Below are 22,130 nucleotides of genomic sequence, written 5' to 3'. Positions count from 1 at the left end.
GACATCCCGCTCCCATCGGAATGCGGCTGCCCCGGCCAGGATCGAACCAGCGACCTCTACCTCAGCAGCGCGATGCAATAGCCTCTGGGCTACCCCGGATGACCGCCTGCTTATGCTCTTTGAGACAAAAAGTTTCGAGCTGACTTCGAGCTGGATGTCTTTCAAACTAAATTACCTTCCGAATAGCACAGGAACACGTGCAACTTGATACGTTCCTACCAGGTATCTTTCAGACGCAGGAGATGGAAATTTACAATTACACAGTTATTGAAGTATATGCGTGGCAAGCAAAAAATCACAGCAGCTATCTATGCAATACAGATAACAGCGATCGTTCTTGTTCTCGTTGCAGAATACGTCCGATGCCTGGCTCTCCTCCCAGCGGCGGAGCTGGTGAACTTGTTGGAGTTCAGATTTTCGTTGGCGCAGATAAACCTCGAGGGCGGACCGTTCTTTTTTGCCGATGCTAAAAGACTTCCGGATGACCGGAGCTTTTTCGCTGGCAGAGATCTGTTGCTCGGGAACACGCTTCACGAGGCAGACCGCGTGATGGCACTTGGCATAGAGTTGGAGAACCTGACGGACAGTGGGGTGGACGACATCATCAAGTTCCTGGCACGCCAGAACGGCTTTTCGGAAGAAAAAGTCCTGAAATACTTGGGCGTCTATTTGGGCCTCGACGATGACAGCACATCCCGGTCCGAGAAATTGGAGAAGCTGAACGATCTGTTCACGAGGGCGGTGTTCCAGTGCCCCATGCTGCTGTACGCGACAGAAGCGGCGAAGGGCGGTGCGAACGTCCGCTTCATGGTTTTGGCAGAGGAGAAGATGACGGCTATTGATCACGCCACAAACGACGGGACCTCCAGCGCCCACGGGATCGACACCGGCGACGGTATCGCCACGTACGGGGACGACCTGCGGTTGCTGTCGGGTGACCCTGCAGACCAGACTTTAACGACCGCCCAGATCAGGCTATCCCACACCATGATGGGTTACGTGGCGGCGTTCGCGAGCTCAGGGTAAGGCGGAACGCGTTGTGAACATTTGTTCTGTTCACTTTACGCACCGCGTCTATGCCGAGACCACAGTTATCGATCATAATTAACGGGTTTTGTCCACCGTTAGTTATCGTGCATTGCATGGTAAGCTTCGCTTACGTCCTCGGTACACCAGTCTGGCTCTCGGTTTCCGAAACATCGGAGCAGCGAGAATGCCAAATACGTGGTGCCACGCGGCGCAGGAACAGATACGTTCAGGCGTGTAGACTGCTGAGTAACTATAGCGCGAACGCGGCCTTTGTGCCCACTGCTTCTATGTCACACACCCCGTGAAAGAGGCGCCAACGCCGGGCCAAATTACAAAGCCGACTTATCAGCCTCCGAAAATAACTCCACGATAGTCCGGACAATTAATGAGATGTTTTCTGTTGCACCAGCGAACGCCGGTTGTGGTCCAATGACCGAGTCAGAGCCGAAAGTTGTCAAAACACAACAAAATATATTCTTCAAGTAAGGCAGTTACTTGCACACATGCACACTTCGGCTAAGCACATCACAATGCAATTCAGATGGGTGTTAATAAATCTTCACGACAAATCTCACGACAAGCACTAAGAGTTCAACACGTGCAATACAGAATTAATAGGAACACAAAGTGTCTACGCGTATCCACCCATGCTGCTACTGAGCTGGACGACCTCGGCGTATATAGCTCGAGGCAAATCTCAAGAAGAAACCCCTTCCGGAAATGCAGATGCTTCAGGGAATCCCCGTCTTCTGGAGACGGTTGGTCTTCACGTTCCATTTCACGGTCGCGGTCTGACCCTCCTTACTGATTCCCGCTCGGCGCGTTTATCGCCTTCGCGGGCGTTTGTCGAACTTTCCGACGGAGTCGGGCTCCCATAGTATGAATCTCCTGACATTTTTGACCGCGGCCACCGAAGCATCTTCTAGGAGCGGGGCCACTCATCCGTTGGGGCACCCTGGAGTGGTCGCCCTCCTTCTATCGCTCAGCTCGCCATGTCTTGGTGTCGGCGCGCGTCCTCTCTCTCCTCTGTATTAATAACGTAACACTACTTCGCGTATCTTGTCGAAGCTTGTAGTCTCCGTTGATCGCGTCGGCTGTCTGTGGTGTATGCGCTCTCTACCTCTGTCGAAGATTCTGCGGGGTCTACAGGCTCCTTCGCTGGCTTAAAGTGATTCGCGGCGCGCGCTTTAATTATGTGGACTTTTGTGACATTTTAGCCCGGCCGTTTTTCACCGGATGTGTATAGCGGTCGCAGGACCACAGCAATCACTTTATCCATTCATTTGATAGAGCCCCGCCTAGAGGACATTTCGCTTCGCGAGGTCTCGCTGCTACCTACAGGCACTTTCTTTGGGATGAACACTGCCCATAATTTCGCTATCACGACTGTTTTCTATCACGTTAAAGCCCTGCAACCAAAGTACTGTGAAAAGTTTTGCTATCGCATGCGTGGGTGACGGACCGGCTTAATACCCATCATGCACCCAAGACCCTTCAGCATGCGGGCATTAGCGATAAGCTGAAGTACCTTGCGGTTATAGAATCTTCGTTAGGCACAGCAATAAAATTCCAAATTGTTTTTTTTTTTCAACATTCACTCGTACTGCCATAGAACCTGCCGTATCTGTTTGCAGGAATCCGGGGCATATTTCGGCAAGAGAAGAGTGGCCTCTATACACGGAAGCCGACAAGAAAGTTGTTCTGCTGAACAGCTCAATGACGTGGGCTGAGGCCAAGTGGCGCGCACAGCCCTGCAGCCAGCTGATGAACGTGTTATCCAACGTTTTCCAGGACGGCGGCGGTGTGTAACCATGCCGTTATAAAAACCGATTCGGCCTCGTCTCCTGGCTTTTCTCTTTACTGTGACAGCTGTAGTTTAGCCCAGAATACTGGGAGAGTGAATTCTTACTCCGTTCGGGCGCCGGGTAAGGCCTACCCTATCAAGTTGTAGGTACTACACATAACCACGGAATTCTGCAGCACTGCAAATCATTCGTATCAAGTATCATTGACAATAGCTGCCTTGTTGCAGCAAATATCCGGTGCATGAGCGGCTTTGTGTGAAATGTAAAGTCGAAGTAAAAAATGGACGAGTTGGTTTATGTTGTACATAGTAAATTTTATTATTCTTTTCTACACCGAGGGCTCCTGCCCGGAGAAACGAAACGAGACGTTGCGTAGCCAGAGGGACGGAAGTGGGGGCCGTAGGTAAGTGCCGCTTTAGCGGCTGCAGACCAATGGATATTGACGCGTTACGTTGCTACTGGGCGACTCAGTGAGTTAGGCCCAACCAGTAAATAGCAAACCCCTGTGCACGTAACTTCGATAGAATTAAAGGGGCCCCGGTACTTTAGCAACTGTACGTTGAGGGGGCCCGTCGTAATTAGACGGGGCCCCTTACCGTAGTGAGTGCCAATTTATCAATCTGCGTTCGTAGAAAAGTGGTGGCACCTAGAGAGTCGCTCATATTTACTTTCTAGAGGAACTTGCAATTCTCTTCGTTACCTGCTAAATAATGAGGGCTGTTCTAAAGGGGTTCGAGGAGCTCTGTGTAAACGTGAAAATAGTCTATAGAACTGCGGCGTGACCAAAACAATGACCTACACTAGCCAAAGAATGAGAATAGATAAGACAGCTCTAACGACTCCTGGACAACCCACCTGAGGAGATGATTTTAGACACCCTGTATATATTACTGTGCACGTGAACTGTTTAAACTCCCGGCAAAAATGACCAGACCAGTCTAGTAACGTTGCTCTCGGCCTTTTCTCAATTATTCTCTGTTTTAAGGACAAAGTAGACAGTCATCGAAATGAAGCGGACCTAAAAGAAACGACCATCTCACGGTGATGCTGCGCCGTTCGCATTTTCGGATAAGTCTATCTAAATAACAATTGCTGCAAAGTGAAAGCGATAACGACGACAGAAAGCCGCGTTTGCCGTGACATCGGGCTGACGTCATCACATGTCCTATAGCTGCTTGATAACTGGTTAAAAAGGTTGTCGCTGAATAAACGATGCGTAGTGTTCCCATTCTTGTGTGAGCGTTTTAATGCTCCTCGCAGCCCGGCCCAATGCAGTAGTCGTAGCTGCTTGTTGCAGACGCTGCGCCGTTCGCATTTTCTGGTACATACGCCTTTCTAAATACTAATAATGATAATTGTTACGCTTAAGTTCTGCAGTGTCTCCTTTTTTATTGTATTTTTTGTATTTTTTGGTTACCTTCCGTGTGGCCAATACCCTTCGCGGATTCAGTCATGTGTTGAGGCGACAACAACAACAACCTTAAAGAATCGACACACGACTCTTCATGCTGTGGCCTTCGCGCACACAACCAGTGTCTACCGCGGAATGTGTTATTTGTTTTCTATTTTTTTCTCCCCCCTTCCTTTCAAATAACTAGGCCGTTGAGCCATCCTCATTGTAATAAATGGATTTATTCAATCAACGCACAAGGACAACAGGTTCGCAAGATCAGCTCGTGCCTCCCCGCATCTTCTACCTCTTTTCTCCTTAACAATGACATTAAGAATGTTAACAATGAATTCACCAGTGACACAGCGCTAAATAAGTAGATTTCCTGGCAGTTATACTAACACGCTACAACAGATTCACCTCTCTCTATATATATATGGCTTTCAACCTCTCTCAACCTCTCTATATGGCTTTCATAGACTATGAAAAGGCATTTGATTCAGTAGAGATACCAGTAGTCATAGAGGCATTGCGTAACCAAGGAGTACAGGAGGCATACGTGAATATCTTAGCAAACATCTACAAGGATTCCACAGCTACCTTGGTTCTCCACAAGAAAAGTAAAAAGTTACCTATAAAGAAAGGGGTCAGGCAAGGAGACACAATCTCTCCAATGCATGCCTAGAAGAAGTATTCAAGCTCTTAGAGTGGTAAAGCTTAGGAGTGAGGATCAACGATGAATATCTCAGCAACCTCCGATTTACTGATGACATTGTCCTATTCAGCAACAATGGAGACGAACTACAGCAAATGATTGAGGACCTTAACCGATAAAGTGTAAGAGTGGGGTTGAAGATTAATATGCAGAAGACAAAGATAATGTTCAATAGCCTAGCAAGGGAACAAGAATTCAGGATCGCCAGTCAGCCTCTAGAGTCTGTGAAGGAGTACGTTTATCTAGGTCAATTACTCACAGGGGACCCTGATCCCGAGAAATAAATTTACAGAAGAATAAAATTGGGTTGTAGTGCATACGGCAGGCATCGCCAATTCCTAACTGGGATCTTTCCACTGTCGTTGAAAAGAAAAGTGTACAATCATTGCATTCTACCGGTGCTAACATATGGGACAGAAACTTGGAGGTTAACAAAGAAGCTCGAGAACAAGTTAAGGACTGCACAAAGAGCGATGGGACGAAAAATCTTAGGACTAACGTTAAGAGACAGGAAGAGAGAGGTGTGGATCAGAAAACAAACGGGGATAGCCGATATTCTAGTTGACATTAAGCGAAAGAAATGCAGCTGGGCAGGCCATGTAATGCGTAGGATGGATAACCAGTACGTGGACCATTAGGGTTACAGAATGGATACCAAGAGAAGGGAAGCGCAGTCGAGATCGGCAGAAAACCAGATGGGATGATGAAGTTAGGAAATTTGCAGGCGCAAGTTGGAATACGCTAGCGCAAGACAGGGGTAATTGGAGATCGCAGGGAGAGGCCTTCGTCCTGCAGTGGACATAAAACAGGCTGATGATGATGATGATGACATAATCATACGTAGCCTAGTCGCTACTCGGCGTACGCCAAGTTTGCTCCGCGTTCTGACGCCCCGACAATGTCGACGACTCCAGGTCTGTCATTTTTAAGGTGCAATTTATTACCGAAAAAAAAAAACTTCAACTGAAGTGTGATTCGTTTACGTGTGCAGGGAAGCATTTGGTGCAGTTTATAGCTGAGTGAGTGCTGATAAATAATTTTCAGCTCTCCTCTAAAGAAGCTTGACGAGTGGAAACCGTTACCTAGTATATGATGCATCGTTCAAGGCGACACAGAAGAGCAGTAGGTATACCTTAGAACATCAAGACAAAAAAGCACCTTTTAAGTAATTATACTGCAGGCTTGCTGTGCATGAAAGGTGTTCCCATACGGTCGTACGACAGCACAAATTAATTAATGAATAAATATAAATCAAAAGGATGGCTTGTGGCCTTCTTGGGTCTTGGAAGACGACTCAGCAAAACCAAATTAATCTGCTTCAGATTCGACAGCGGCAGAGAAGATTTGAAATATACATTCTTGGTTTACAAGGTTCTAAATCAGGTTAAAGAAAAGTACGAGGGAGAGCACAGAACACTGGATTCCTGGACGTAACATCCCGCCAAGGAAGATCTAACTGCTATCACGTATTTTGTCACGGAAGCGATAATTTCAATATTTTATTACATCCCCTCGTCCCGAATGAAAAAAGTAGCGCAAATAAAACTGAATAATTGCTTTTCGTTTCCGTGTTTTGTATACTCTCTCGCTTTTTTTTTCACAATCAGTCGCAAGTGTGGTGAGCACACGCCACGGTGGCTTAGCAGCTGTGGTTTGGCGCTGCTAGGCACGAGGTTGCGGGATCGAATGGGGGCGAAAATCAAGAAAGCCCGTGTCCCGTGCATTGGGGGCATGTTAATGATCCTGTGGTGACTAAAATTAATCCGGAGTCCCCCACTACGGTGTGTCACATAAACAAATCGTAATTTTGGCTCGTAACAGCCCAGGATAAAATTCAATTCCAATGTGGTGAGCGGCCTTCCCTTTGCAATGCCTGCACACCTTAAGGCTAACCAGGTGAAGTTATGGACGGTTATGAAAACATCTGCAACAACCTATTGATAATTCTCCATGACTGCATAATTTTAAGTTCGATCTTCAACTTTTTCGTTGTAAAAGTGGCGTGGAGCCACACTGGGTGGCGCTTAAGGAGCGCGTGTCGGCGGCCGCTCGTGACGAGTCCTAACAGAAGAAGGTTCGCTCGCAACGGCCTCTTTTCGCTGGTCCGCCGCTTTTCGCCCTGCTCCACCAGACTACTGCGTCCGCTCCAGCAGACGGCCTCTCCACCTGCCCAAGGCTTCTACTACCTGGAGTCGGAGCTCAGAACGAGAGCAGCGTAAGCACCGATTTTACGATGTTGCAATACATTCGGCTGGTCGATTGTGGGCGCTCATGGTAGCGCGCGTTACCTTCGACACTCGGAAATCGAACGCTCGGAACACACCGGTATGGCTCTTGCACAGCGCAGCGCTCCAGATGAGAGTGTTTGGAGGCCGAGATCTGGTGAAATTCCGGTCGCATGGCTCCTTCAGCTTCCGTGGACTCTGCTGTGGCGGTAGCGGCCGGCTTCATTTGGCAGCTGCGCGACTTGTTTGTTCACAACAGAATAAACGCTGGCGCGTTTCTGCTTCTCCCCTCCGATTGCACTGGCGAGCGTTCCCGAGGCTCGGGCTTTCTTTCTCTGACTTAGAGTGGGTTCCGCATCGTAGAAATCGGAATGTATGTGATTAGTCTTTCATGTCCTTGTTCTCTCATTTCCATAGGCTAAGCTTCTTTAACTCGTCGCTATGTTTTCATATCATCTGCTTGAAGCGCACTTAAATATGTTACCGAAAGTGGAACCGCGAGCTAGTTGATCGGGTGACACATACGAACGCACTCAGGACTTGTCTGGTCAGGTCGTCTTAGTCGACAGCATACCGTGGTTTCATGATTCAAATGAATGTGAATGTCAAGATGTGTCTTGCACTTCGCAGTATCCGTGCCCTAAGTTAAAGAAAGAAGTTGGCTTTTGCTGACGAAGCTAACAGTACGGTAGAAGAACGTCTGACTGAGCCAGTTGGTGTTCCATGTTACTTAAAAAAACAGCGCTACCGACACAGTACACAGTCAGTTTGCATGTGTGACCACTGTTTTCGGTGTCCTGCGTCGGAAGCGCTGTTTTTTAAGTAAGTGTAAGGTGTTAGTAACCTCCTGGAGAAGGCTGCGGTATTTTTGTATTAGGGCTGCTTGCTTAACAGCATATTCATATTTTCACTTTACGTCCAAAAATGAAATTTCAACATTTGTAAATCACGTTCAAACACACCACTTTTGCGACGTATTACCGTGCTTAAATGAAAGCCACTGCGGCCTCAATGCAAACAGTGAACTGCGGCGGCTTTTTATTGGTTTCGCGGGATTTTCGTGCACACAAATAAGAGGTTGCGCATATGGTAACGTGTCAGAAAACAACACAAGGTGATATTTTCCAATGTATTCAAATTTCCTTGCGTTACCAGCCGTGGTTTCTTAGTGGCCATGGTGTTGGGATGCTAAGCATGAGGTCACGGGATCGAACTCGGCCACGGCGGCCGCATTCCGATGGGGGCGAGATGCGAAAGCACCCGTGTACTTAGATTTAGGTGCACGTTAAAGAACCCCAGGGGGTCTAAATTAGTCCGGAGTCCCCCACCATGGCGTGCCTCTTAATCAGATCGTGGTTTTGCACCTAAAACCCCATACATTAAGTTTCCTTGCATTGAAAAGTTAGAAATTTAAAATATATCGAAGTAATAGCTACTGTCATGTAAGTGGTAATAGCTGTCATATATTCTATGTATTTTCTGTGTGTTTTCTGTGTAGTTCCCTCCTTACTCAATGCCTCAATTCAGGCCTGTAAGGTATTTTTAAATCATGTTTTTACATTAGAAGAGACAGAAATACAGATGTACAGACGACTTCTTCAGGAGGTCGCTAAAAACATGCAGTTTCAGTCGCACAGAAAGGTGCGCTATTTTTTCTTTTCTTTTTTTTTTCTTTTTGAAACTTGGTTCATGCTAACTCGGTCACCTGATGTACTGGCGACAGCCACGATTGTATAGCCCTACGTTAGCATTTTGATGCCGTGGTATTGGGAGGTCACACTTTTTAAATTATTTCCGCAACGTTCGTTCTAAATTACCCCTCATGCTTGTGAAAGATAACGTTGCCTCCACTTGGCGCAAGTGAACCATGACAGGTTCTGCGATAATTTATTTTTGATATCGCTTTATGCTCATCGCGAACAATTGTTGAACCGCTGCACTGCTTTTGCTTTCTTCCAGCCTGAAGCGATGCAGACGTCAACTGGTCATAAGCACGCCGGATCAGCGGCCATCTCGCAAGAAATTACCCGCACCGCCTCTCCGTCCCATACCAATCTTGCGCTTGCCACTGCGCCAACGCCTTCTTCCCTCGCTAAATCTAGAACCACCGACGGCTCTGGCCCAGCCTCCCAAGCAGGAAAGAGGCTAAAGTTTGGGGCTAAACATATTTTGATACTCTGCCTCGCCACTGCAGCCTTTTTCTCCCTGCTGATCGTCCTCACGCTACTGCGAGGTCAAGAGGCGAGCCGCCCAAGAAGGGCCTGCTCTGACACCGACGAGCAGCTGTTCGTGAAAACCTCGCTGGGCGAAATCAAGGGAGCCGCCGTTGAGACCAGCAATGGCCAGCGCGCGCGCGTCTTCCTCGGCATTCCCTTCGGCCAAGGCACGACAGGAGCCCGACGCTTCGACCTCGCCAGTAAGGTCACCAAGCTACGCTCTCCTTTCGCGGCGGTGAAGCAAGGTCCCGGTACGCATTGTCAATATATTCTTTGATTTTGATTCCAGTGCCGCATAGCAGTGGTTTTCTTATCCACGTGGATATTTATATTCGTTTCTTTTTATTACGATAGCAACTATATGGACACTCCAGGCGTATCTGTGCCGCCACCGTTGCCGTGAGGTTCTGTATAAACTCCACGGGCGATAAAATCGTCGCCGCACGCCGTACGCTGTATGTAGGAGGGAACGCAGGCGATGGTGAGCCGGACATCGCGACTCGCGCACGCAAGGGCGGCAAGCGGGAAGGAAGCGCGCAGTCTTCCAGTCGCGCACAAAGCTCCGGCCACAGGGTAGGAAGATGGAAGGGCCGCGCTTTACTGTGCCTGAGTGCTCACGTAGGGGCTCAAGGCTCGACGGGCAGGGTGAGGGGGGGGGGGGGGTGCGTTTTGCAACGCGAGCGCCTGCCAGCGCGGCTGTATCTAGACAGCCATCTGCAGCGGGGGCAGAGTCCGCCCTCGTTGTGTTTTCGCGGCTAAGATCGCATTGATGCGAGCGCCGGCACGAAGCTGCTAGAACTGGTTTAGTCTGAGGTTCTTGGTTTAAGCATCGATATGGTAGCTTACAACCTAAATTTTCGGAGAGCACAAAGAAGAGGCGACGCGACACATGGCTAGGAGGACAGTCGTGTGTAGAGTCGCCTCTTCCTTGTCCTGTCATTAAATTAAGGCTTTACGCTATTCAGTAACCATACATTGAGGAGACGTTTTGCACCCAGATGACAATCGAGGTTTTCTATGTTCTCTCTTAACTAATCAGCAATCGTCAACATCAGGGTAAAAGCCGGGTTACCTTCGCTGAATTTCAGCAGCGTGGAATGATATTTTTGTTATATTGTGGAGATAGTGATGAGAGAGGTCACCAACGCTGTAGTCGCTAAAAAATGGTTCGGTTGCAATGAATTTAAGCATGGTTTACGTCTCACATCAACAAATGGTCTTGCGAATTACCGAATACAAACACTCAACGTTAGCCTTTCCGCTTACAACGCATCCCAGCAGCTCACCGTAGGAGTGTTTTCGGATTTATCCAACGGTGCGCTTGCAGCTGAAAGGAATCAAACGTGTGCTCAGCTGCGCGTTTTCAAACTTAGGATTGTAAAAAGTGCGCGTTATACCACGATTATCGTTGGATCTTACGTTTGCTTCTTCATTACGTGACGTAGGTCACCACGGCGACCACGTGACCGCGATAGCGCTTGCGTGCGGGCCGCGATTGGCATAGCCTTCTTTAATAAAATGCGTTTACGGAACGGTGATCGCGACTGTGTACGTTCCCCCTGCAACGCCTATGAAAGACATCAAAACGTTCACGATAAAACATGTTCAGTTGGATGATGCCCAACGACCATACGCCCATTCTCATCGTGGGGACAATATTCACTATAGCAGACCCACCAATGCCACAGCTTCGCTGGCTTCCATCTTCAGAGTAGTGGAAGGGCTCGGAATTTTTTAGACTGCACAATCTTCACGATCGAGCTGTATTTTTTAGATTTCTCTATCTTCGAGACTGGCAGACTTTTATGTGCTTCATGACCTGCTGCATTGACCTAAGCAAAAAGTGAGATAGTTGCCAGATAGTCACCAAATAGTAATCCCGGCCACGGCGGCCGCATTTCGATGGGGGCGAAATGCGAAAACACCCGTGTATACACTTAGATTTAGGTGCACGTTAAAGAACCCCAGGTGGTCCAAATTTCCGGAGTCCCCCACTACGGCGTGCCTCATAATCAGAACTGGTTTTGGCACGTAAAACCCCCATAATTTAGTCACCAAATAGTTGTTCCAGACAACAAAATTTAACTCGCAAATGGATGGTGACGTCAGATAGCTAGCCTCGGCAAGTCAACCTCCCCTGACGCCACCCCTCCGTCTCTCCCCAGCCTATCGGCGCGTTGGCTTTTGGGAACTTGTTCTTTCATTGTTACCGGGCCATTCAAGGGATTGTTCGGTTCATGGTTACCTTAGTGGGGCGCCTACCGTCAGACTCACAAGCATGTAGGAAAGAACATACTAGTTTTTAGGCCCACGCGCTTCGCACTATCCTTCAAGTGTATTGCCTTGATGTAGGAGAAGGCTAGGGCATCTGACGCCCAACCATGCTTACCGCCACGGTTACTGCACTTGACCACGCCCTCACCTCGTAGCCCGTACAGAACGGCCGGAGCGTGGTCTAAGCTTGTTGCGCACTCTTAAAGGCTCGTCAAATTAGCTCAATTGCACCTTGAGCCGCGGTGCATATTTTCTTGCTAATTTTCATCCCACTGCCTTCGAACCTAAAATGAAACGACATAAAACACCACAGTAAACGTACTCAAAGCGAGACGACTAGAATATATCTCTTGCGTATAACGTATCGAGGGCCTCCATTTCGTTCTTGTTTTTTTATATCGGCGCTTCCATGATCGTCACGTGACGCTCTCTCCTAGCCCTTTTTTTAATCGCGGTGCTGTTCTTAGTCGAGCGTGTGCCGTCGACGACGGCGCCGTCACGCAGGAGCAGAGCCGCAGAGGTCACGTGACCCGCTCGCCGGGAGGAAAGGAGCCGACTAATCGGAGCGCGCGCTGTGAAGGAGGAGGAGAGGCGCCGGGGTATAATAGCAGGTGTTCGCGCACGCACTCTTCGCACGATGGACGCCGCTCGCCGCGAGGGGCGTCCATAGGCCACGAAGCACGAGCGGCGTCCACAACACGTGCCACGAAGTGAAAACTGTCGAAAGAGCCGATATGTGGTCGTTTCTTCAGTCTAAAACGAAGACTACCACAGCAAAAAAAAATTACGTACAATCTCCTAAGGGAGTTATCTTGATTATACGTAAGCCTTTCATACTAACGACGTGGTGTTGAGTGTTCACGCTTAGCACTTTTGGTAATCCTAGCACTGCTCAGCGGCTGCGGTCGTCATGGCGCCATTACGGTTTATGTGACAGCGCTGCGGCGACGAAATGGCAGCGGCACGAACTGCTGCGGAAGGCAGTGCAACGTGAACTGATGAGGCAAGCAAACTCTAGTGCAGGGTTGCCCAGTGAAAGCCGCCTACTCCTACGTGGGGACCGGCAGGTCTAGCCTACCGGCCCTGTCGCGCATGCTGGACGATCAGGATTTGGTCTTGAAGGTTTGCACTGTGCAGAAGCGCATCCTTCTCAGAGACTCGCTTGTGCTACTTCTCGCGCGTTCGTCTTCTTCCACAGCTGGCGAAAACGTTGCTGGGGCCTCTATCTTGAAAGTGATCGTCTTATACGACAGATGGCCGGACGCACGGACAGTTTTCTCGCTGCGTAATCATAGAAATGGTTACCCATTTAAAAAAATAAGAAGTAAAAATGCATTCGAATAAGAATGTCAGGTAATTTAATTAATGTCTCTTGAACATGCAGGCTTTCGCCTTCACCCTGTGTGACGTATGATAAAGTAATGCAAATTTTTTGTTTCGCACTTTTAATATTTATTTCAAGAAGATTTAACGTAGGCATGCGCTGCCAGTGTTTTGTTTATTGATATTTGTTTGTGAGATCTCATACTCAAAAATACGAGGGAATAAGTTTGTAAATAATGCAAGGTAACGTGTGAGCAACTTTTGTGGTAACACATTGCTGGTAGCTCCATCTTGAAAACTTGAAAACGGACGAACAGATTTCTGGTTGGGTAACCATAGAAATGCTTACGCATTTAAGAGAAACATACGCGACAATCGCAGAAACAGAAAGACCACAGCTCCACTGTTTCGACAGATTTCACTTCGTGGAACTGGCTGCATTTTTTTAAACGAAGCTTGTATTGCCTGACAAGGGTCGGCTGTGGTGGTGGTGGCGGCGGCGGTGGCGATGGTGGGGGCGGTAGTGGTGGTTGTGTCATGCTGAAAAGGGGGCCGATTCTGGCGATAGTGCAGAAAGGGTCCATTCTGAATGGCACATACCCCTGCCATGTGGGCCAATCCTAGTGATAGTGCAGAAACAGGCTCGGGGACCTGTAACGCGCCCTTAAGTACCCTTGTCACACGGGGGACCCAACGACAAAAATCACCAGCCCTTCCCCTGTCAAGAACATGGGGGCAAGCGAAGCTTGTCGTCCGATTTCTAGCATGCCGATTCTAGCGTGAGGGCCTCCGAAGTCCAGGCGAAACGTCAGCGAAGAGCCGCCGACCATGAGTTTAGGGGGAACGAAGCGGAACGCCTGCGACAGCGTCGTATTGCCGTAAGTTTAATTCGCTTACCCCCATTTTCTCGACAGGGGAAGGAATTTTATTTTAATTTTGTTCAAATGAGTGTCCATATAATTTCGATCGTTATAAATTAACGCGCTCAACCAAATCTACCAACGTCGAACAGTATTACAAAGGTTTAAAATGCCCTTTATCCGGCAGCATGCTTGCAGCCGTCAATAGACGCCCCGGTACTGAGGTCGGTCACCGTCATGTCGGACAGCTGCCTCACCCTGAACGTCTGGGCTCCCAGCCGCTGCTCGATGGAGGAAGGGGAGTCGTTGCCGGTGCTGTTTTTCATTGGCGGCTGGATGTTTCACTCTGCCAGTTGGAACGGCCTCTTCGACTGGAGCAGCATGGCCAGCCATGGCCGCGTGGTCGTAGTGTCCCCTAACTTCCGGCTCGGGGCGCCCGGCTTCCTACACCGCAACGGAACTGGCCCGGACAACGTGGGCGTCGAGGACATCCTGCTCGCCTGGCGTTGGACCAAGGAGCACATCGCGTCGTTCGGTGGCAATTCCAGCAACGTGGTGCCCTTGGGTCACTCGAGTGGCGGCGTTGTAGTCTCCGCCTTGCTCGCCAGACCTGAACTACTGGATGTGAACCGGTCGGTGATTCTGGCGCAGAGCATGTTCACCGTAACTCCGGATAACAGTGGAGTGAAAGGAGTGCGCAAAACCGAGTACCTAGGAGAACTTTGCTGTGAGAAGTCGTCGTGTGCCGCAGAGCGGACAATTCCAGGCAAGTTTTAAATTACTTTGCCCTGAACATGTTAATTAGTAATTTACACTATTTCCTTTCCACAACGCAGATGCCTCGGGAAGAAACGAATGGAAACATTTACGTGTCTGTTTCTTTCTCGGCACTTTAATGATGAATGATTCTCTACGCTTAATGCTGAACATCTACGTATACCTACAAATTTATCAGTGGCCGTTCTCCAATCCCGAATGCCTTTGGTTCGCTATTGCTGAAAATTAAGTGAGAAATGACTGCGTGGAAGTAAGCGGTCGTTGCATCATTTTCTATTATGAACGCTCGGTGCAAGAAGCACTCGGCTCCAGTCTCCTTTATCGATTAAGTATACCGTGTACAGGTGCGAAAGATTGAATTCACTACAAAAGACTGTCCACCGCGGATTTATTTGCAAGAAGGGTGAACTCATCTTTGTTTATTTCTATTGAAGATTTCATTTGCACTCACCAGCTTCCCATTCGTGGCATCAAGAGTGCGATATGTATTTTAGCGAAGCTTTTATGGCTAGGCTTCCGTGCATTTTTCGTGTACGTGTGCAAAAATGTGGGCCGATCCTGGTGGTTGTGCAGAGAGGGTCCAAGCGTAATGGCGCATACCCCTGTGGACTCCGGGTGGTGGGCTCCGGGACCTGTAACACGCCCTTGAACTACCCTTGTCACACCTGGGACCCAAAGGTCCCAGGTGGTCATCCCGGGGTGTTGTGTTCTCGGAGTGCCTGAGCCGGAAGGCAACCTCCTCTGCCGTGAATGGATCAAAAATTTAGGTTGATCTCATCGGCAGCAGGGGTCCGCGCGAGAAGGATGGGGGTGTTTGTGGACCTCCGGGAACAGGTAATCTCGAAATGGTCCTCCAGGGTTGCGAGCGGGATTGGACAAAGTTGGGGTGGGTCGTCAAAGATGAGTCGGACGGCACGCTTCCGGTTGCGCCTGTAGAGCCTCATGATGTCCCGCGCGTTGTGAGGGTTGAAGGGACGCGGGGGGCGGTCGCCAGAGGCTGGAGGCAGCTTGACTGCCCTGGCCACGATGTTCATGGCCTCGCCCCAGACCTGCATGTCCCTCTTCCAACCCTCAGGAAAAGGGGGCTCTCTGGTGAGGAGCCGCCGCGTGGAGGCCTGATCACGAAGCAGTCTGGTGGTATCGGAGATGTATGTACTTGGCGAGCCGTCATCAACGTCATCAAGGGCAATATGATCCGGGTCTGTCGCCGCACGTACTGTCAGTTGGTCCTGGCACATCTCCCGCGATAGATCCAGGGGTGTCAGGAAGGGGGACAGCAATGTATCTGTGAAAGGGCCCCTAAACCACCCAGTGGTTTAAATTTAGTTGTGGTGTTGCAGTTGTGCGCGAGTTTACAACGAACACGTAGCTGCGACAATTTTTCGAAATGGTGCCGTAATAGCGGAGTTGCACGCGTTTGATGGTCGCAACACGGCCCTCGCTCGTTTCGCTCTTTCCTTCGCTACTCTCCTCGTCGGCTGGTCTCTCCTCCTCGCCGAGTGCTCCTCCAAATGTCACGTGACATACGTCATTGCCAACGCCCTTCTCAAAACAAAGTCCACTTCCGGTTAAGGCACGTCTGGGATAGCGGCAAATACACCGACGGCGAACCGGCCCCCAGTGCTGTAGAACGTCTGCCGCGCGAGAGGTGTCCAAAGTACACTGCAGTTCGGCCGGCGCACCGCCCACCGCTCAACGGACGGGCCAATCGACGACCGCGAAGCTGCGCGCCTCTGCCACCGGCGACGCTGACTGCAGCAGGACTTGCTGCAGCAGGAATTGCTGACTGCTCCTCAGATGGGGTAGCTGGGACGTCACTGCTGGCCGCATGCAGGGTGGCAACACGATCGGATCTTAGCCCAAAAGGCCGACCCCCGTCGGGCATGTCTAGGTTCGCACCGCCCTCTTTTTGTCGGCGTTCCAACCGCTTGCGTGCTTAGTTTCCTGTCGCTCTCCCAGGATGGTGCCACCGTCACGCATGTATATAAGACAACATGCCGTTTTCCGTTTTCAGTTTCACTTCTCTTCTCTCGGCGTAATGGGGAGGCCACGTGTAGTGCACTCCCGGCTACTATTGCATTCCCGTCTCTGTTGCTGCCGTCGCTCGTCGTCTATAGGCGCGTTGCTCCTTGTGAGTCCTGGTTATACGCGACCTCCCCATTCTTTGTCACCTCTGTATCATGTGCTAAACAGCTTCGCCGGTCATGCACCTTAACAGAGTGGAATGGGTCATGATTTATCTACAATGGGGGACTTCCACAGGGGACAGAGGTACCCGTTAGTGTGCGCACACACAGAGCTCCTCGGGGGTAATAGCGAAAATGGGCGCATATCTCTACAACAAATGAACTCACTGCCCACCACACCGGGCTATGATTTGCGCCAGAAACAAATGGCTCGCTGGGACATGAGTTGGAACGCCTTATTCAGCCAGTCGGCACTCCTGTTTATTCAATTCACTTTATTTCAACACCAGAATATTAAGGAGCTCGAACAAAAAGCCTTTTCATGGCTTGACGTGGTCCACGGCCCTTTTTGACGGACAGTTAGCAGAGCATAAGGGAGCTGTTGCATAGTCATCGTAGCCGCAAAAGATGAGCGACAAACATAATGCACATATACAGAATGAATATAGGTGAAATATAATGCATATTTAGAACATACAAAATGCAGGTGTTCTGATAAAATTTAAACAAAATGGAAAGGAAATAGCGCTAATTACCAGTGCACATTACACATAAATGAAATCAGCAAATGTGTCACATGATATTTACTACAATGCACAAATGTACAATTCGGCAAGTACACCGCACCAAAAAACGAATTTTTTTCATTTTCGTGGAAAAAATAAAAGGAAAAGACACGATAACGAACGTTAGACAATGTAGATTTTGTTTACACAAGATGGTAGTCTAAAGAGCAACATTTAGTGAGTAATTAGTCCTTGTGCACGGCATGTCCTAGAGCTTGCAATAGCATGCATTGATCTTCCTCTCACTTTGTTTTAGGTTCTAGAAAATGTTTAAATTGTTTTTATTTCTATCAATACCTCTCTTACACCGGTTAATTCGTGCTGGCTCATAAATAGGAGCCACAGGAATGAAATTTTGTTGTTTACAAAGAGGTGCCTATGGATGCCGTGTTTCTCACTCTGTGCTCTGCGCTTTCACTTTTTCTCGACTACAAGACGTGGTACATCGCCTTTTTCAGCTGCCAGCTTGAGTTATATACATTGTCGGCTTTTATGTGTCATAACGACGATCTGACTACGACGCACGACGTAGTGCAAAGGGGGCTCCGGACAAACTTTCGCCACCTGGAGTCCTTTAACGATCACCCACTGCACGGTACACGAGGGTTATGGCATCCCGCTCCCATCGGAATGCGGCTGCCCGGCCGGGATCGAACCAGTGACCTCTACCTCAGCAGCACGAGCACTATAGCCTCTGGGCTACCGCGGATGGCCGCCAGCTTACGCTGTTTGAGACAAAAGATTTCGAGCTGACTTCGGGCTGTATGGAATTACCTTGCGAAAGCGCAAGAACACGTGCAAGGTGATACGTTGCTACTAGAGATATTTCTGATGCAGCAGATGGAAATTTGCAATTCCCCAATAATTGAAGTAGATGCGTGGTGCGCGAGAAATCACAGCGGCTATGAAATACTGATAACAGCGATCGTTCTTGTTCTCGTTACAGAATACGTCCAATGCTTGGCCCTCCTTCCAGCGGCGGAGCTGGTGCACTTGTTGGAGTTAAGATTTTCGTTGGCGCAGATAAACCTCGAGGGCGGACCTTTCTTTTTCGCCAATGCCAAAAGACTTCCGGATGACCGTAGGTTTTTCGCCGGCAGAGATCTCTTGCTCGGGAACACGCTTCACGAGGCGGACCGCGTGATCGCACTGGGCATAGAGTTGGAGAACCTGACGAACAGTGGGGTGGACGACATCATCAAGTACCTTGTGCGCCTGAACGGCTTTTCGGAGGCAAAAGTCCTGAAATACTTGGGCTCCTATTTGGGCCTCGACGACGACAGTTCATCCCGGTCCGAGAAATTGGAGAAGCTGAACGAACTGTTCACGACGGCGGTGTTCCAGTGCCCCATGCTGCAGTATGCGACAGAAGCGGCGAAGGGCGGTGCGAACGTCCGCTTCATGGTTTTGGCAGAGGAGATGATGACACCTATTGATCACGCCACGGGCGACAGCATCTCAACTGGCGACGGGATCGCCACGTACGGGGATGACCTGCGGTTGCTGTCGGGTGACCCTGCAGACCAGAGTTTAACGACCGCCCAGAGCAGGCTGTCGCACACCATGATGGATTACGTGGCGGCGTTCGCGAGCTCAGGGTAAGGCGGAACGCGTTGTGGACATTTCTTCTGTTCGCTTTACGTGCCGCGTCTGTGTCGGGACCATAGTTATAGACCGCCGTTAACGGGTTTTATTGACCGTTACTTAGCGTGCATTGAATCGTAACCTTCGCTTACGTCCTAAGTACACCAGCCTGGCTCTCGGTTTCCGAAACATCGGAGCAGCGATAATGCCGAATAGGAGGAGCCACGCGGCGCAGGAACAGCTACGTTCACGCGTGTAGACTGCTGAGTAACTATAGCGCGAACGCGGACTTCGTCCCCACAGCTTGTATGTCACACACCCCGTGAACGAGGCGCCAATGCTGGGCCAAATTCTAAAGCCAACTTATCAGCTTCCGAAAATAACTTCACGATAGCATGGACAATTGATCGGGGCCTTCTGGTGCGTTAGTGAACGTCGGTTGTGGTCCAAAGACCGAGTCAGAGCCCAAAGTATTCATAACGCTACAAAGTATATTCTTCAAATAAGGCAGCTACATACACACATGCACACTTCGGCTAGGCACATCACAATGCAATTCAGATCTGTGTTAATAAACCTCCGGAAAATAATTGACGACAAGCACCAAGAGTTCAACACGTGCAGTACAGAATGAAATATTGGAGGACGCTTAAGCTTCGCCTTAAGGAGTGGAACGCGACAGCGTAGTCGGGCCCCGTTCGCATCGCATTTTTGTTTCAGTGGGCTTCACCTCAACACAGAACGTGGAAAGCAAGCTTACAACGAGCAAGCTTACACCGATGCCCTTAAAGTGGGCTTTACTTTTAAGCGGAAATTATTGCTGGGAAGACGTTTTTCCAGCTACGGCAATATAACTCGTCTTATAATATAATGTGAAGGCCCAAGCACCTTTTTTATTATTTTATTCTTTGCTATTGCCCCGACACGCGCGCGTGTCCAAAACTCATTGGGTAGGCCAATAACCCGAACGTGCTCTGTTGGTATGGTAGAAATGCTGGAAAAGGAGTTTCCTCGTAACAGATTTGTTTTCTCGTACATTCAAATTACCGTCCGACGCCACCATGTCTGTAGGTGGTGGTAAAGTCGTACTTCACCATTTTTGTGACGAGTTTCACTGAGAAATTCAACTTTTGTTCACCGCGGCCCTCCACGTGGTGTTCACCCTGCACCACGTGGAGGGCCTACGCGGTCGAGGTGGTTCGGGATGATTTTCTCCTTCACTAACACCTTGCGCCACGCGCAGGGCCTGCGCGGTCGGGGTGGTTGGGGATGATTTTTTTTCGCCACTGACGCCGACACCCACGCCGGCTCCGACGCCGACACTGGATTTTCTGCGACACGGGGCGAGGCCCCTAGCGCTATCGCGTTAATAGGAACAGTGTCCACTCGTATTCACCCGTGCTGGTCTTGACCTGGCCGACCTCGGCGTAGATCGAGGCAAACTCGAAGAAGGAACTTCTTCCGGAAATGCAGACGCTCGAGGAACTCGTGGACTAGCCTGCCGGGGAATCCCCTTTTTCTGCAGATGGTCGGTCTTCACCTCACATTTCACGGGCGCGGTCTGATCCTAGTTAGTGATTCCCGGTCGGCGCTTTGATCGCCTTCGCCGGCGTTTCTCGAACTTTCTGACGGAGTCGGGCTCCCATTACACGAACAAAGATTAGGAATCTAGTTCTAGACATTTCGCGCGTTTTCGACCGCGGCTGCCGAAATGTCTTCGAGGAGGGTGTTGACTCATCCGTTGGGGCACGCCCGGGTGGTAGCCCCCCTTCTTTCGCGCAGCTCGCCGTGTTTCGGGGTCGGAGAGGGTGTTTCAGCGCGCGCCGGCTCCCTCCTGTGTATTAATACCGCAATGCTACTTCGCGTATCTTGTCGAAGCTTCTATAGTCTCCGTTGATCGCTTCAGCGGTCTGTGGCGTATATGCGCTCTTTCCCTCTGTCGAAGCTGCCACGGGGTCGACGTGCTCCTTCGCTGGCTTGAGCGATACGCGGCGCGCTTTGATTATGCGCACTTTTGTGACATTGTAGCACGGCCGTTTAATCCACCGGAGTTGTAGTAGCGGTCGCAGGACCAGAGCAATCACTTTCGCGTTTCATTTGGTAGAGCCCTGCCTAGGGCACTTTTCGCTTCCCGAGGTCTCGCTAATACCGTCAGGCATGTTCTTTATTTTGTCGGGATGAACACTGCCGATAATTGCCTACCAAGACTGTTTTCTAGCACATTAAAGCCCTGCAATGGAAGTACTGCGAAAAAGTTTGCTGTAGCTTGGGTGAGTGACGGACGGGTTTAATGCCCATCATGCACCCAAGTCTCTTCAGCATGCGGGCATTGGCGATAAGCTGAAATCCCTTGCGGGTATAGGATCGGCGTGATGCACAGCAATAAAAGTCAAAATTCACTCAAACTGCCATAGAAGCTCGTGGAGGCATATGATGTCCCACGTGTGTTAAGAGATAATAGACTGCCGTATCTGTTTGCAGGAATCCGGGACATATTTCGGCAAGAGAAGAGTGGCCTCTATACATGGAAGCCGACAAGAAAGTTGTTCTGCTGAACAGCTCAATGACGTGGGCTGAGGCCAAGTGGCGCGAAGAACCCTGCGGCCAGCTGATGAACGTGTTATCCAAGGTTTTCCAGGACGACGGCGATGTATAACCACGCACGCCGTTATTAAAAGCGATTCGGCCTCGTCTCCTGGCTTTTCTTTTTTGTGCGACAGCTGTAGTTTAGCCAAGAATACTGGGAGAGTAGCGAAAGGCAAGTGCTCCGGTTAGCAGCATTTTTACTCCGTTCGGGATGTGGCGGATGTGTAAGGCGCTGGGTAAAGGCCGGAGTACATGGAGCGAATAACCGGCGTCCGAGCAACGAACTTCGTCGGGCGGCGAACGTCAGACGGCCGGCGTCAAGAAATTTGCCGTCCGCAGCCGATCTGCCTGTCCAGACAATTTCGTCGGGCGAACGCCGCCGCCGGAAGCGTCTAGCGCGCAGCGGTGGACGACAGCGAATCAGGAGGCACTAGTTCCGGTCGCAATGCATGCTGGTGTTTCGCGTGCGCGTGCCTTTTCCTATCGTCTGCAATCGCGTTGGTGTTGCCGTGTCTGCATGTCTCTGCACTGATTGAGTACTTCCCAATGTGATCTCTCGGGAATCGCGTTGTATTTGTACATCCCATATCCGCT

The 22,130-nt window shown here is 49.8% G+C and overlaps 1 protein-coding gene across 1 annotated transcript in view; it reads left to right on the top strand.

The window, feature by feature from the left end:
* Positions 1 to 352: 352 nt before the first annotated feature.
* LOC119448619 (cholinesterase) overlaps positions 353 to 22,130 on the top strand; it is a 41,970-nt gene continuing 20,192 nt past the window's right edge. Inside the window, exons 1-2 of the mRNA XM_049666435.1 lie at positions 353 to 1,022; positions 21,432 to 21,600. Of these exons, the coding sequence (XP_049522392.1) occupies positions 550 to 1,022; positions 21,432 to 21,600 (642 nt within the window). The 5' untranslated portion in view covers positions 353 to 549. The remainder of the gene's footprint in view (positions 1,023 to 21,431; positions 21,601 to 22,130) is intronic.

The sequence above is a fragment of the Dermacentor silvarum genome, chromosome 4, assembly GCF_013339745.2.
Source record: "Dermacentor silvarum isolate Dsil-2018 chromosome 4, BIME_Dsil_1.4, whole genome shotgun sequence".
NCBI lineage: Eukaryota > Metazoa > Arthropoda > Arachnida > Ixodida > Ixodidae > Dermacentor > Dermacentor silvarum.
The sequence above is the reverse complement of the archived record's forward strand: the minus strand, read 5'-3'. Positions and strand labels throughout refer to the sequence as shown.